The sequence below is a fragment of the Sander vitreus genome, chromosome 12 (genome assembly GCF_031162955.1).
Source record: "Sander vitreus isolate 19-12246 chromosome 12, sanVit1, whole genome shotgun sequence".
Classification (NCBI taxonomy): Eukaryota; Metazoa; Chordata; class Actinopteri; order Perciformes; family Percidae; genus Sander; species Sander vitreus.
In genome coordinates this window covers 19,362,560-19,376,259 of record NC_135866.1, presented here as the reverse complement: position 1 = coordinate 19,376,259, position 13,700 = coordinate 19,362,560, and the positions used below count along the sequence as shown (strand labels likewise).

At 41.0% G+C, this 13,700-nt stretch overlaps 1 protein-coding gene across 1 annotated transcript; it reads right to left on the bottom strand.

The window, feature by feature from the left end:
- Positions 1-1,044: 1,044 nt before the first annotated feature.
- On the bottom strand, positions 1,045-13,310 carry mppe1 (metallophosphoesterase 1). Its single transcript, XM_078264370.1, has 9 exons — positions 12,755-13,310; positions 12,512-12,620; positions 10,770-10,873; positions 9,695-9,775; positions 6,134-6,242; positions 5,719-5,799; positions 3,850-3,972; positions 3,473-3,613; positions 1,045-1,947 (listed from the first exon to the last, which is right to left on the bottom strand). Exons 1-9 carry the CDS (start codon positions 13,003-13,005, stop codon positions 1,762-1,764), a joined length of 1,185 nt encoding a protein of 394 aa, XP_078120496.1. The 5' UTR covers positions 13,006-13,310; the 3' UTR covers positions 1,045-1,761.
- Positions 13,311-13,700: the final 390 nt, after the last annotated feature.

Sequence of the window (13,700 nt, the reverse complement as noted above, 5' to 3'; positions counted from 1 at the left end):
AAAAAGAACAAGCTTGTACTTCATATTACTCTACTCCTGATACAGTGAATATCAGTTTGACATCACGTTAGAAAACATTCTTGCTCTTCTCATGGAGTGTACCGATGACGTGAATCCAGACTCATATTTCAGATTTTCTAGATTCAATCTGTCCTAGTCACAAAGAAGATTAGGAGTGGGCAATATGGATCAATTTCTCCCATCACGATAAATCTAATTTTATATAATTATATATGTTTTATGATATAGTAAATTTTCTGAAAATGATTGAGACAGGATTTTTTGTTTACTTGACTAAAGCTAAAACAATGGACCATTTCCACAGCAGACATTTTGACGCGTCATAGTAGGAAAAGCACAGCTGAAATTGATAACCTTAATGATGGCTCAATTCCATCAAGTGTCCCAGTGAGCTATTTCAGTGAGTCAGCATGCACAATACCAGGGCCTCTCCTAAGTGGAATGCAGCCATCATTGATGGTTTTGAATACACCTGTGCTTTTCCTACTATGACATGTCAACATGTCTGCCATGAAAAAGGTCTATTATTTGATTAATCAGTCAGTTGATTGACAGTAAATTATTTGGTGATCATTTTCAATTGTTTAAGTCAATTATAAAGCAATTTTTTTTGGGGGGGTTCTTAGCTTTTCAAATGCGGTTAATCAAAATGAAGTATATTTAGCTTTTGGACTGTTGCTCAAACAAAACAACCATTTTGAAAACGACACTTTGGCACTCTAAGAAATGACAGACATCGGAAAAATAATCGATGGATTAAAAGATAATGAAAGTAATTGTTAGTTGCAGCCCTATTCTTGAAGAATCAAGTTATTTTTATAGTGTTCCAATCACATTCATTTCTTTTGGTTACCATGACGTTGTTTCCATCTCCGCTGCCAATTTCCAGGTTTTGAAAAGTAGGTGGTGTAGAACATGGCAGGATGTTAAATATTTCATCCATAAGAGTGACATGGCTTTAGGTGATTGATTATACATCTAATATTGATTATCATCCTCTAGTTTAAACCACAACTCTCTAAAAACAGTTTAAGATTCTGATTTATTATGTACAGTTCATCAGAAACGTTTCAATAATTTGGCAAAAACTCTCACTAACATTTGGCACAGAAAATCAGCAATAAATATATTCAGATATGCATCATAAAAACAATGAGGAACCTGGATGGATTATCACACATTAACAACAAAAACACACTGTGTTCAGAGTGTGAGATGATCAGTGTGTTTACATCGGATCACAGTTAACATCAGAGTGAAGAGACATAAACCAACATCTGACTTTAAATCAGACTAGGGACAGTAAGTGTTTACATATGTACTTATTGTTTGATTTGTCTTATTTAATGCCACGTGTTACTTTCTAATACCTCTGCCAGTCACAGGAAAACTGTTGTGAAATCAGTGACGTTACTTTTCTGTGATTGAAAGTTCCACCCGCCTGGCACTCCCAAGGAAGGTAAAATAAACACCAGTGATGATTTGTAACAATTTGGCCCCACATCTGCTTTGACATCACAGGGTATAGTGATAAACTTTGAGTCCTTTTAGGACATTTAAAACATATCTTTCACAGTGTCGTTAAAAACATTTGGACAAACAAATCGAGGTTGTACGAACATACTTTTGACCCGTTCAGAAGAGGAATGTCACATTTGCAAATCCTCGCATCAAGTATTTACCAAGTCCATTGAACTCTACTCTCATGAATCTGTCCTGGTGCACTCTGGGTAACGTAGTTCACAGAGACTTGTGCTTCCCCAGCAGGCAGAGGCTGAGGCACTGCAGCAGGCCTTTCATCCACAGACAGTGAGCCAGGAACAGCAGCAGCATGCAGGCACCGGCCGAGCAGTAAACGCTGATCACCGTGCTCTCCTCCGGCAGGAAACACTTAGACAGAGCGTAACTGCCGGGTGACACCGACGCCTAAAAGGGGGGAGGAGTGGGACACAAGGAGGATAAATGGGTGAGAGGTGATAATCAGTGTTAATATTGGCAGAGGTGGCTGCTTAGGGCCACTGTTGTTTGGTTCCTCGCTACACATTTTAATGTTAATTTGACTATTTCAAGATGCAACCACTGATTTGTTATTGTCCCCATTACACAATTGAATGGTGCTATTCACAATTTTGGCATAATGACACATTTTGGGGGCACTAGAATATCTTTTCAAAAAGGAACTCTTACTACGTCCATTTAACAGCTGTTCTAGAGCTTTCCATTATATCACATTTACACATATTGCTACAACCAGAGCAACGAAGAAGGTTGTTGACAGATTAAACTTTTGCCGTATCTGATCGGCAAAACTCCGAACACATCTTCCTTTTTTAAGAATGACTTCAGTGCCGTTCTTGGCACTCATTCTCAGTGCCTAGACCCCCCCTGGCTGCAAAATAAATTTGCTGCCGCTAGGGTGCGTCTAGATTTCTAGGCTAGGACAAGAAGTCTTTAAGTGCTGAAAAAACTGTCCTCAAGTCCATGACAAGTGGGAAAACTCCATATGGTCAAAGACTCCAGAACAGCCACTAAACAACCTTGTGATAAGATTTTCATCACAATTTCTGTTCAAGGTAAAGACATTTAACTGGATATTTTAAGATTAATATGAATAGCAGATTTTTGGAATAAGATATTTTAGCTGGTCACCACCAGCTTTGGAGGGAAATACAGTATCTGGTAGCCTAGAAATCTAGACGCACCCTAGCGGCAGCAAATTTATTTTGCAGCCAGAGGGGGTCTAGGCACTCTCCGTTGGCTTGCAAGCTGGAAAAACCAAACTCTGGTCAGGCCAATCACATCGTGTATAGAGTCGGTAGGTGGGCTTATGGCTGCTACTGCTGGGAACAGCGGTCTTCTGGAAGACTTGGAGTTAAGCTTTTCTTTCAGAAAAGAACAAAGAACGGCACTGAAATCATTCTTAAAAAAGGAAGATGTGTTCGGAGTTTTGCCGAAGTTTAATCTATCAACTAGCTTCGCTACCTTCTTCGTTGCTCTGCCTGGTTGTAGCGCTATCCTATTGCGTGGAGAGGGAATTTGAAAGACAACCGTTTATCCCGCCCCTCGGATTGAGCTCCGTCAATGGTGAGTTCCCAGACCCAACATCTTGATGTGGGTCTGGCTTATCAGGCTAAGTATCTGGCTCTTTAGCTGCTAAATGCTCCAATACGTTCACCAGTTAGTCTCTGTGTCTGTCTGCTGTTTGCTGCTAAGCAGGTATGTACAGTGGATTTATCTGAGCTTTGTCTCTGAAAACAGCTGCCTGCTGCAGCTGAAAATGATGTTATGAGAGCGGTGAGAAAACAAATAGTGATTATAGCTGCGTGAAAAATTCATACTATAAAAGTATTTTTCTAAACAAACAGTGAACTCATCTATCATTCACCATCATTTGTTTACATCTTCTCTGTAATAACAGAACACAACTCTCCAGATATTGTTTGTTACTCACCAAGATGAAGCTGGGGTTGTTTCTGTTCCTCCAGCTGAAGGACGGCACGCTGATTTCCGGGTACTTGTTGTCATGGAGAACCTCACATCCGCTGTGGGTGTGTCCACTCAGGATGAGGCGGGGCTTAAACCACTGCAGCAACTGAAGAGAGAAAACCCACATCTACCTCAGAAGCCGGTTGCTGCTCGCTTACATCATCAGTTTCATCATCATCATCATCCTCATCTGCTGTTTCTATACGGGACTTTTTCTGACTGTAGACTGTTGTACTGTATTTTATTGGATGAAACTGCTTCAAAGGAGAGCCATGCTTTGAGAGAGAGAGAGAGAGAGCGAGAGCGAGCAGAGGCAGTGTGATGAGACTGCAGAGCACTCACCCGCTGTGAGGCCTCCTTAGACAACACGTCATACTTCTCTCTGAACAGCAGGTGTCGCTCTTCAGGCGGTGCAGCGTCCAGTCCTGTGCAGCTGGCGTCGCTCACTCTGTACAGAGGATAGTGCTGGAGGACAGGAAAAACAGGATTATTATCACATCTTCAGTTTTTTTATTAGTTTTTATTCCAACACCACTTAAATTAAGAACTCCAATATATTATTTCCATGGCCTAGGAAAGCTCAATCAATATAAATCAATATGAGCTACTCTCTCTCAAAGCCAGAAACCATTAAGTATCAAACTTGTGATTTCATCAATGTTTTTGCAATTTTGATATTGCAAAGAAAAAAATATATAGAGAAGATTGAGTGGGACAGTTTTGTCCAAATATTGTGGTACAACAGCAAACATACAGCCAAGAAACTGTTGAAACACTTAATAATAAATGAGTCGATTGACAGAAAAGTTTGTTGTCAACAATCAATTTGATAGCTGAGTCATTGTTTTAGTCATCTATCAAAGAAAAATACCAAATGTTCCCTGGTAGGATTTGCTACTTTTTCTGGTTTGTATAATTGTATTTGAATATCTTTGGGTTTTGGACTGTTGGTCGAACAAAACAACTAAGGACTGTCAACTGAATAATTGTTTAAAGGATGTGTTTGGAAATGTTCTTGTCTTTACACAATATTCACATGCTCATGTGTATGTTGAAACAGTTATTAGTCGCTGTAATCATTCCCTCTGTCCCTACTGGCTGTGAAGAGATCCCTTCTAATCCACAGTCCTCGCAGATGATACAAGGCTTTGGCAATGTGAATTAAATTTAGTAGGTATCTTTTTTTGTGCAAAATTCACTCTTTCTTTGACTATCAGACAAACAGCTTGGGGGAAAAAATGGAATTTCAACCTCAAGTAACTTTGGAGGACACCCAAAATATTGAAAGAGTCACGTCAAGGCCAGTTTGGACAGGAGAAACTATCACATTAACCAAAAATCTGTCAATGTGCATATGGGTTTGTGAGTAGCGTATCAAGACAGACTTATCCATTAATCAACTAATCGTTTCAGTACTAATCCTTTCCCCGACCAGAGCTCCTTCTGATGAGCAGTGAGTGCCGCCTTGTCTGTTTAAAGAGCCCATATTATGCTCATTTTCAGGTTCATAATTGTATTTTAAGGTTGTACCAGAATAGGTTTACATGGTTTAATTTTCAAAAAACACCATATTTTTGTTGTACTGCACAGCTCTCTCTCACTGCTGCAGATCCTCTTTTCACCTGGTCTCTGTTTTAGCTACAGAGTGAGACCTCCTTTCTTCTTCTTCTGTACTATCTTTGATTGCACTCACACATGCACAGTAGCTCAGATGTAGATCATGTCACCTAGCTAGCTCCATAGACAGTAAAAGAAAGGCTGTTTCTTCGGTCAGTTACAAGGCAGGATTAGCTGGGAGACTTCTAAACAAGGGCGCATATGTAAGTAGTTCTTTTGTAGATTATGGTGAACTTGTGTGTGTTGTAGCAGTGCTTTGCTATTGAGAACGAGGTAGCATGCTAGCGTTAGCATTAGCATGCTAACGCTACGAGCTAACGGTTGCGGTTAGCCAGCTCGTTTCGGCTTGTGACGTCACAAGCCGTGCCGATTTTGAACAGCTCACCCAGAGACTGAAGGCAGGACACATTCAGAAACCGTATCTCACTCAAAACAGCATGGATGGATTTTTTTTCAAAGTTTGTATGTGTGTGGAAGCACCAGAGACACAAAATAACACCCCAAATCCCAGAAAAAGTGTTTTTTTCATAATATGGGCACTTTAATGTTTTTAGACAGAAAAGGGACCACATGCAGCGTACACCTGCCGTTTACCTGTAACATGATGGGGGGTGTGGGAGGGTAGAGCTGTGAGCCTTCACAGCTGTCCGTCACTCCGCTGCCCGACTGCGAGTTCTGCAGAAAAGACGACATAAATAATTCATCGGCTGTCCACAAGCTCACACTGCGTCCTCAAACATCAGTCATTTTTATTTCATATCTCTCCACTTCTTCTGTTTTTGTGCCGTTTGCAGGAAGAAAAAAAACAAACAGCTGCCACTTTTAATGTGTACACACACTGCATGTTTAAAAAGAGCAAAACACGTGCTCCAGATACGACTGGATACAAGTGTTTTTTCCTTCTTCCTTGCTTGATTTGAGTCTTTCACACTCCATGTGCAGCAGAGTGTGTTGCTGGTGCTGACAGCATGAAAGTGTGCGACCGACTTCCAGAATTTTTTCTTCCCACCTGAAGAGAACAGTTGAGGTCTCTGGAGAGTTTGATCAGCTCCTTCTCCACCGACTGGCAGATGGGACAGCCATCGCCGTGCAGGGCCACGCTGTTCACCAGCAAAAAGCTGAAGAGAGAGAGACAGAAAAGTCTCAGTAACTCTGGCATGAAGAGCTGCAGTGAGGCTGCAGAGATACATCATATTGTAATGTTTTTATTCTGGGTGCTTTAAGGAAATTTGGTCGAGTAATGTCCTCCACACTAGATCTTGTGTGGAGAAAAAGCATCGCTGCACTGACCACAACAACATTTAAAGTATCTATTATTATTATGGTCTACAGTTAAGCTGCAGAAAGCAAATTATGTATTTTGTGGATTTGTGGACAGTTTTGTGAAAACACATACCTACATGTATATATAGGAGTTTAATATTAAACATTCACATCATAAATATACAGTTTTATAATGAATGTTTGGTTCTTGTTTAATTTGAATGTGTCTATAATAAAGGCATAATGCACATATTGTCGAATACATCAAGATTTTTTTGTCTTTCAGATATGTTTACCATACATGAGTTTCTTAATATATGTTCCATAATATACTTTTAAATTGACAAAAAGACAAAAACTAAAAACATCTTTTACTTTAAAAAAAAAGGTGCAATATGTAATATATTTACTGTATTTAATCAAAAAATGACTACAATGTGTCATCAGATATTAAGGAAACATGCTTAGTTGAAATACAATGCTAAAGCCAGTATTTTCTCCTTTTGAAATTTCCGTTCTGTGACGGAATGTCTGTTTGTGTTTTGGCCTGTGTGTTGGTATCAACCATGTATCTATGGTATCAACTGCCTATTTTGACAGCCGGGCCGAGTTGCCAGATATGCCTGTAAACACGCAAACCCAGCGCGCTACAGCTGTAGTACAGCCATGGAAGCAGCAAACAAACGAATGGGATCCATGGAGATAGAGTCATTCTACCCACCCTAAAAAAAAAACTTGCCCACTTTCTGAACGGCTGCATAACCAGAGGCGAGGTAAAACACAGCTAAATACTGGAGATGCATTACTCGAGTTAGTTACTCGCAAATCCTGACGTGCTAACGCCGCCATGCTAATATACGTCAACTGCTAACGTAGGATCCATGACATAATGCCAGAAACCGCAAGTTTGACTTCCTCATAATGGAAACATGCAATTTAACTTTGGCAAAGCACCCCGTAGCCTGAATTGTTGGATTGGGATACAGTGTTCTCTACAGGTCGCTTTGCGATGTATGTAACGTTATGTTATGTTATTGTGGCTATCGTTACCATCACCAGCTTCAAGGTTATGATATGTTGGACAGTAAGATTTTTGCCACTTTCTTACAAACTGGCATGCAACCATAATGTGTAATGTACTGACTGTATAACGGGTCTGGAAGTAGTAGTACCGACAATCTCCCCCCTGCCGAAATTGTTCCCCCACTTCTGTTCAGCGGGTGTAGCTGACAGACAGTGACTGTGCCCTGGGTGCTCGATGGTGTTTTAAGCCCCCAACATCTCCTTCCAGGCAGCGCTGCGACCGCTGACTTCAAGGCACCTAACCCTAACCCTAACCATTGCCTAATCGACTTCAAGGCAGCGGGGCGACCGTTGACTTCAAGGCACCTAGCCCTAAACTTAACCTTAACCCTAACCCTAACCATTGCCTAATCCTAGTACCCTTTCAACTCAGCACTTATTCATTTTATCCCTTTTGGATGCTTGCATGGCTTTATTTCATGCTTTGTTTTTACACTACATTACTATGCGGGGCTTTTAACATTCATCTCAATACTTTATTTCAGTCCCTTAAACTACTTCTACTAGATCCATTCCTTTTCCTTTGCCCTGTGGTCCTATTGGTGTACCTTGCCTGGGCGTCGTACCCCAATCCCCCAGATGGGTAGTTGCCTCTACACTACGAACTTAACCATCCATTACTCCACGACATCCCATTCAACTCCCTCAGAAAACCTCTCCCGTTGTTTTCAGATCAATAGGCCAGTGCCATGAAATTATAACCCTTAATCACTAACTCTAACCCTACCCCAACCTTAACCCTAACCCTAACCATAACCATAACCATTGCCTAATCCTAGTGCCTAGCAGCGCTGCCTGGAAGGAGACGCTGGGGGCTTAAAACACGATAAACGCCCTGGGTACAGACGACCGTGAGGCTGCGGCTGTTGCAGTGACGTTAAGCGGAGAAAAGGCACAAAGCTCCGCAAAGTTGTTGTGACGGTTAGTCAATAAAAGGTGACTGTCAGTCGGGTACTGAGCTCCGCGAGAGCACGGGCTTTTATAACCGTCAACATAGCAGCATCTTGAAACACCGCTGCGCTGTGGAGTAATGTCTGGCAATGCGAAACTAGCATCAAGCTAACATTGACATTGTGTGACATTGTGTTTAGCGTTCTCAACCTGGCAACTCCTGTGAACTTTGACGCTGGGGCGGAGGGGCCGGGGGCAAATTTTTTTTTAGCAGGATGGTAGGGGAAGAACCCGCCCTACTCTCCCTCTGAATGACTAGTACTCGTTGCCTGCTCTGGATTGGTTATGGTTAGGGTAAGAATGTCAGGGTTAGCCAATCAGGGATGAGTTCCCTAATGAATATTCATGACACATGATGTGTACCATCCTGCAAAAAAAAAACTTGTGGGCCGGGGGGCGATATTACGAATCTCACTATGGTCACGCCAAGACCCACCCTTCAATAGCATTTATTGGCCAGGCATCCATGCTTACGCAAGGTAACGTAACCGCATTGGTACAGGTCCTATCCCCTGACCAATCAGCTATCCTAACCTTAACCACTCGCGGTCAAATGCCTAACCCCAACCAATCGAGCTGCTTCGTAGGGCAGGTCTTGGCGTGGCCATAGTGGGATTCGTAAATTTGCGGCCGGCGGAGACAACTTTTTCAGTATCTTGAATTTGGACTGCAGTAACCATTTTAATGCTAGCTGTCAGTATTAGATATTGGACCTTTAATTCGGTTTACTCTGTATATAAATATCTATTTCATTTTCTAGTTGTAATCTTGATCATGATAGTAATCTCACTAGAAAACTACATCATATCAAATGATTTCTGTCTATATTGAAGTTCTCAAACCATTTTTTTTTTTTAAAAAGTAAAGAATTATAAAATATTAGAATCAAATAATATGTCAACCCTAAATAGAAATCCCTTGTTTCCTTTTTTTTATTAAGAAATGAATGTCAACAAAAAAAGAATAAGGCAGGTCCCTGCACCAGAATTGATACATATTAAACCTAATTTGCAATGGAAAATAAATTTAATATTCTTCTTTCAGGACTCGATAACAAACTAAGATGACTTGATAAGAAGGAAATAGCAGATATTTAAGATCACTGGAGCAGGTTACTGTCCGTTGTCTTGTTTAAAAGCACTTTTTTTTGGTGCGGACTAACTCAGGTTCAACTGACTTTGGGCCTTGCAGGATTAAACCTGTGACCTTCTAGCCTGCTGAGTCACATTCCTGCAGCGTCAGCTGGTTGTGTTGCATCTTCCTCGTCACTTACTTGACTCCCTTTTTGGTGACGATCCTGGTTGAGGAAGCGTTGAAGACCTTCTCGAAGCGCTGCAGCTTGAACCAGTCCATCCTGCAGGGAGACACAACATGCTCATTACACCGCAACATAAAATAACAACCTGCTGCTCAGTCTGTCGCGTCTGTCTGTCATACGCTGATTCATAAGAGCTGTGCCATTTCATTTCCTGCTGCATCCGTCTAATCAAAGCACATATGAGCCGCTGTGTCTGCATAATCCCACATTTCTGAATCACAGGCATCAGATACTAAACCGTAGGAGGATTTTATATATCTTATTGTATTTGCTTTCACTGCTTCTTCCTCTGAGATATTAAGACAAGAGTTTTAAACAAAAAATGTTAACAGTATTACATACAGAAGTATGTGGACACAATACACGCATCACATCTCTGCAATATAATGCAATCCAATACAAACACACAGGCTCAAAAAAGACCATAAAGTTGAATCCAGACCTCTGTGATACATGCATGGCATTAAATCATACAGGTTATTCTTTCAGGTCCTTTTTCTTACAGATTTGTGTATGTGACCAAATAAAGTACAGTGCCCATGAAACAATACATCAGACAGGACCTCAGTGTCCTTACAGGTATATATGGCCCTGTCCATCCCTTTGTACAGTATATCTCCTCCTAATTGGCTAATAATCAAATATTTCCTCAAAAGTTATGCAATGTGGGCAAAGTCCTTTTGTTCTTATTGTTTGGCTCTGCACTGTAACTGTAATGGCTTGATGGCTGTAACAGTTTTTAGCAGCTGATTGTGTCTTCTCTAGTTACAAAAATGTTTTTGAGTCAAAGTCTGTCATCGTAAGATATATTTGTTTACTGTGACAGTGAATAATTACACTATAAAATCATCATACTGAGGTATTCTGAGGTCTAAAAAGTGACAAATGGTGTAATCAAAGCCCTTACTTTGTTGTGACTGATACCCTGAACCCTGCACAGCTTTGTCTGGAGTAACCTGAAGCTGACCAGTCAGTTTCCAGAATAAAGGTTTAACAGTAAAAACAATAAAGCCGTAAAGCTTGTTCTTACTCATAATGGAAACCGATGTCATGATTTCCAACCAGTACAACCAGTTCTGTGTCAGTTGAGTGTCTAAACATCCTGTGGAAGCGGCGCACGTCATCCTCCCAGTGCTGCAGAGAGAGAGAACAATCCAAACACACAACTGAAGCAGGTTTCACTATAAGCCTTAAATAAGACAGAAACTCCCATGGGAAGCTCATGAGCGTTAATGGGATCTCTGAGGGTCACCCAGCAGCCCCCATGAGTGGCTGAGCCAGGCGGCTTTGATTCAGTCTCCAGATTCAATTTTGCACCTGCGAGGGCCGAAGCCGCACACAGGAGGCCTTTAATTACATCAGTGCTGTGGGTTTATGTGATGTTTTTCATACTGATATGTCTCTAAATGACTCCTGGTGCTCCTTTTAATTAGGAAGATTATATATATATTATATTTTATATTAATTGAAAGATGATTAGCTGACAATACTTTAATAATTGATTACGCTTTGAAGTCAATTATCAGGCAACTTGCATGGTTTTAGGTAATAAAAAATGCAGACTTGCTTTTTGTTAAGGTTTTATATAATTTTAAATTGAATATATTTGGGTTTTGGAATGTTGGTCAGAAAAAACAGGCAACTTGTAGACGTCAATTTGGGTTTTAAGGAATTGTGATGGTTACTTTGAACATTTATAAAGCAAACAATTGGTCAAATGTTTAGTATTTCTGCTTCTGCAAATTCAAAGCTTTGAAACCTGAAACAGCCTGAAACACAAACAACTTTAATAATCAGTGAATTGTTTGCTACTTTACTGTGTTTTATATAATTATAAATAGAATACATAAGGGTTTAGGACAATATTTCAAACAAAACAAGCAATTTGAGGTCTGGGAACTTGTGACGTTCTTTTTTCACTGTTTTATTCCGTGTGGACCACATGACTAACTGATTAATCAAATAAATAACTGATAGATTAATCAACAATAAAGATAATTGTTAGTTGCAGCCCTATTTCAGATAATCAGTTTTCAGACAAAACAAGCAACTTCAAGATGCCATCTTGGGCTCTGGTAACCTTTAACGGGCATGTAAACTCATCAGTCAAGAAAATAATTCACAGATTTACACAATGAGAAAACCTTTAGCTGCAGACCTACTTTCACTATTCCTCTTTCTGAAAATTCAAAGATTTGAGTCCTTCCTCTTGCAAAAACATCCATGGAATACAAATTACAGAAGAGATGCCAACCAAGTGTGAAAATGATTGAGGAAGCTGAAGGGGGAACATTGTAAATTAGTGGAGATTTTACAGTCTGCACGCTCTCTTTCCTGTTTTAATGAGGCTCTGTGCAGCACTTGCTCAACATTTCATCTTTCTCCTATCTGACTTGACGGATCCCATTTGACAATCCAGTAATAGATGTGTGAGAATTCCCAGGGGATGTTTTTTTCCTTAAGCAGGATGGATGTACCATGGAGAGCTGAGAGGATGCAGGCTGCAGCTGCTGCTGCTGCTGCTGTTGGTGTTGGTGTTTTCTTCAAAAATCTGCAGCCTCTCAGGCCTGGATGGTACAAGATGATGATGATGATGATGATGATGATGATGATGACGACCAGAGAACCGGCCTCTGCTCTGCATCCACATACTGTTCTTCCACAACCACCACCACCACTATGATCATCATCATCATCATCATCAACACCATCATGATAAGCACTGTGGGTTTGCAGAAAAAGCAAGAAGGAAAAAGGGAGCAATTATGTTACCTTTTGCGAGCTCCACTTGCCTTCGTCGAAGATATCCCCGAGAATAAACACTATTTCGGGCTTGAGCAGCCACAAAGCGGTCTGGAAAGCCCTCTCCATCTGCCATTCCCTGTGCGTTCGGAGACAACAAGTAAGCGTTATTTGTTGTTTTTGTTTACACCCCTGCAGAGCCCGGAACACAGACGGATGGATAGAGGAAGAGTGACGGATTGCTTAAAAAAATAAAAAAAACAATGTCATTACCTCCTCAGCTTGTCGAACCAATGTCCCCCGACGGCTCCGAGGAGGTGGGTGTCCGATAGCACCATAGCGCGGACCGTTGAGTCCATCGGCCGGCCGTCGATGCCCTCTCCGCCCCGGGCATGGCTGATCTTCGGCCAGGCGCACTTGAGGATGGTCGGGTAGTAGATGACATACTCGCAGAAGAAGAAAGCACCGCTGACCAGGAGAATCAGCACCACCGCAACCATCCATTTGGCGCTAAACCTCGGCATTTCTTTGTTATTCGGCGTTTGGGATGCCCTGAACTGGAGCACTGGCGGTGATGGAGCTGTCCATGAGGCATCTTCCCCTCTTCCAGACCCGACTGTTTAGGTCTCCAGCCGTGTGATGCTCATGGCAAGGTGCTCTGAGGCTGCGCCGGATACAAAAAAAAGAGCTCCGTGTGGAGTCCCGGTGATTCAATATGTTAGATAAAAAATGAAAAATGTCCTCTGCTTGTGGAGAGACAGGCGAGAAGAACATCAGTCTGCCGCTGTTTCGCAATCAAATCTCTTCTCGCAGCTCTTAACGGTCAAGCTAGAAACATTTCCGGTGGTCGATTTTCAAAATTAAACTGTAAACAATCATTATGGGTTTTTGTTTTCAGCAGTGATGAAAGAAGTAGCTAGATATCCTTAGATCTTATACTTAAGGAAATGTAGCAATACCACAGTGTAAAATTACTCTGGTACTTAAGTAAGATTTCTTTTTAAGCCAGGAGTTGTATATGTATAAATAGTTGATGTTATGTTTTATTTATCAGGTTCATGTTTTAGCTATTAGAAATCTAGCGGGTGTCTGGCTTTAACGCATCTCCAAGTTTCGCTTTTAAAAAACATTCTTACTATACTTTTTTAAGAACTGTGAATATTTTCTACTTTGTATTATCAAGTAAAAGTAGCAATACCACAGTGTAAAATGACTCTGG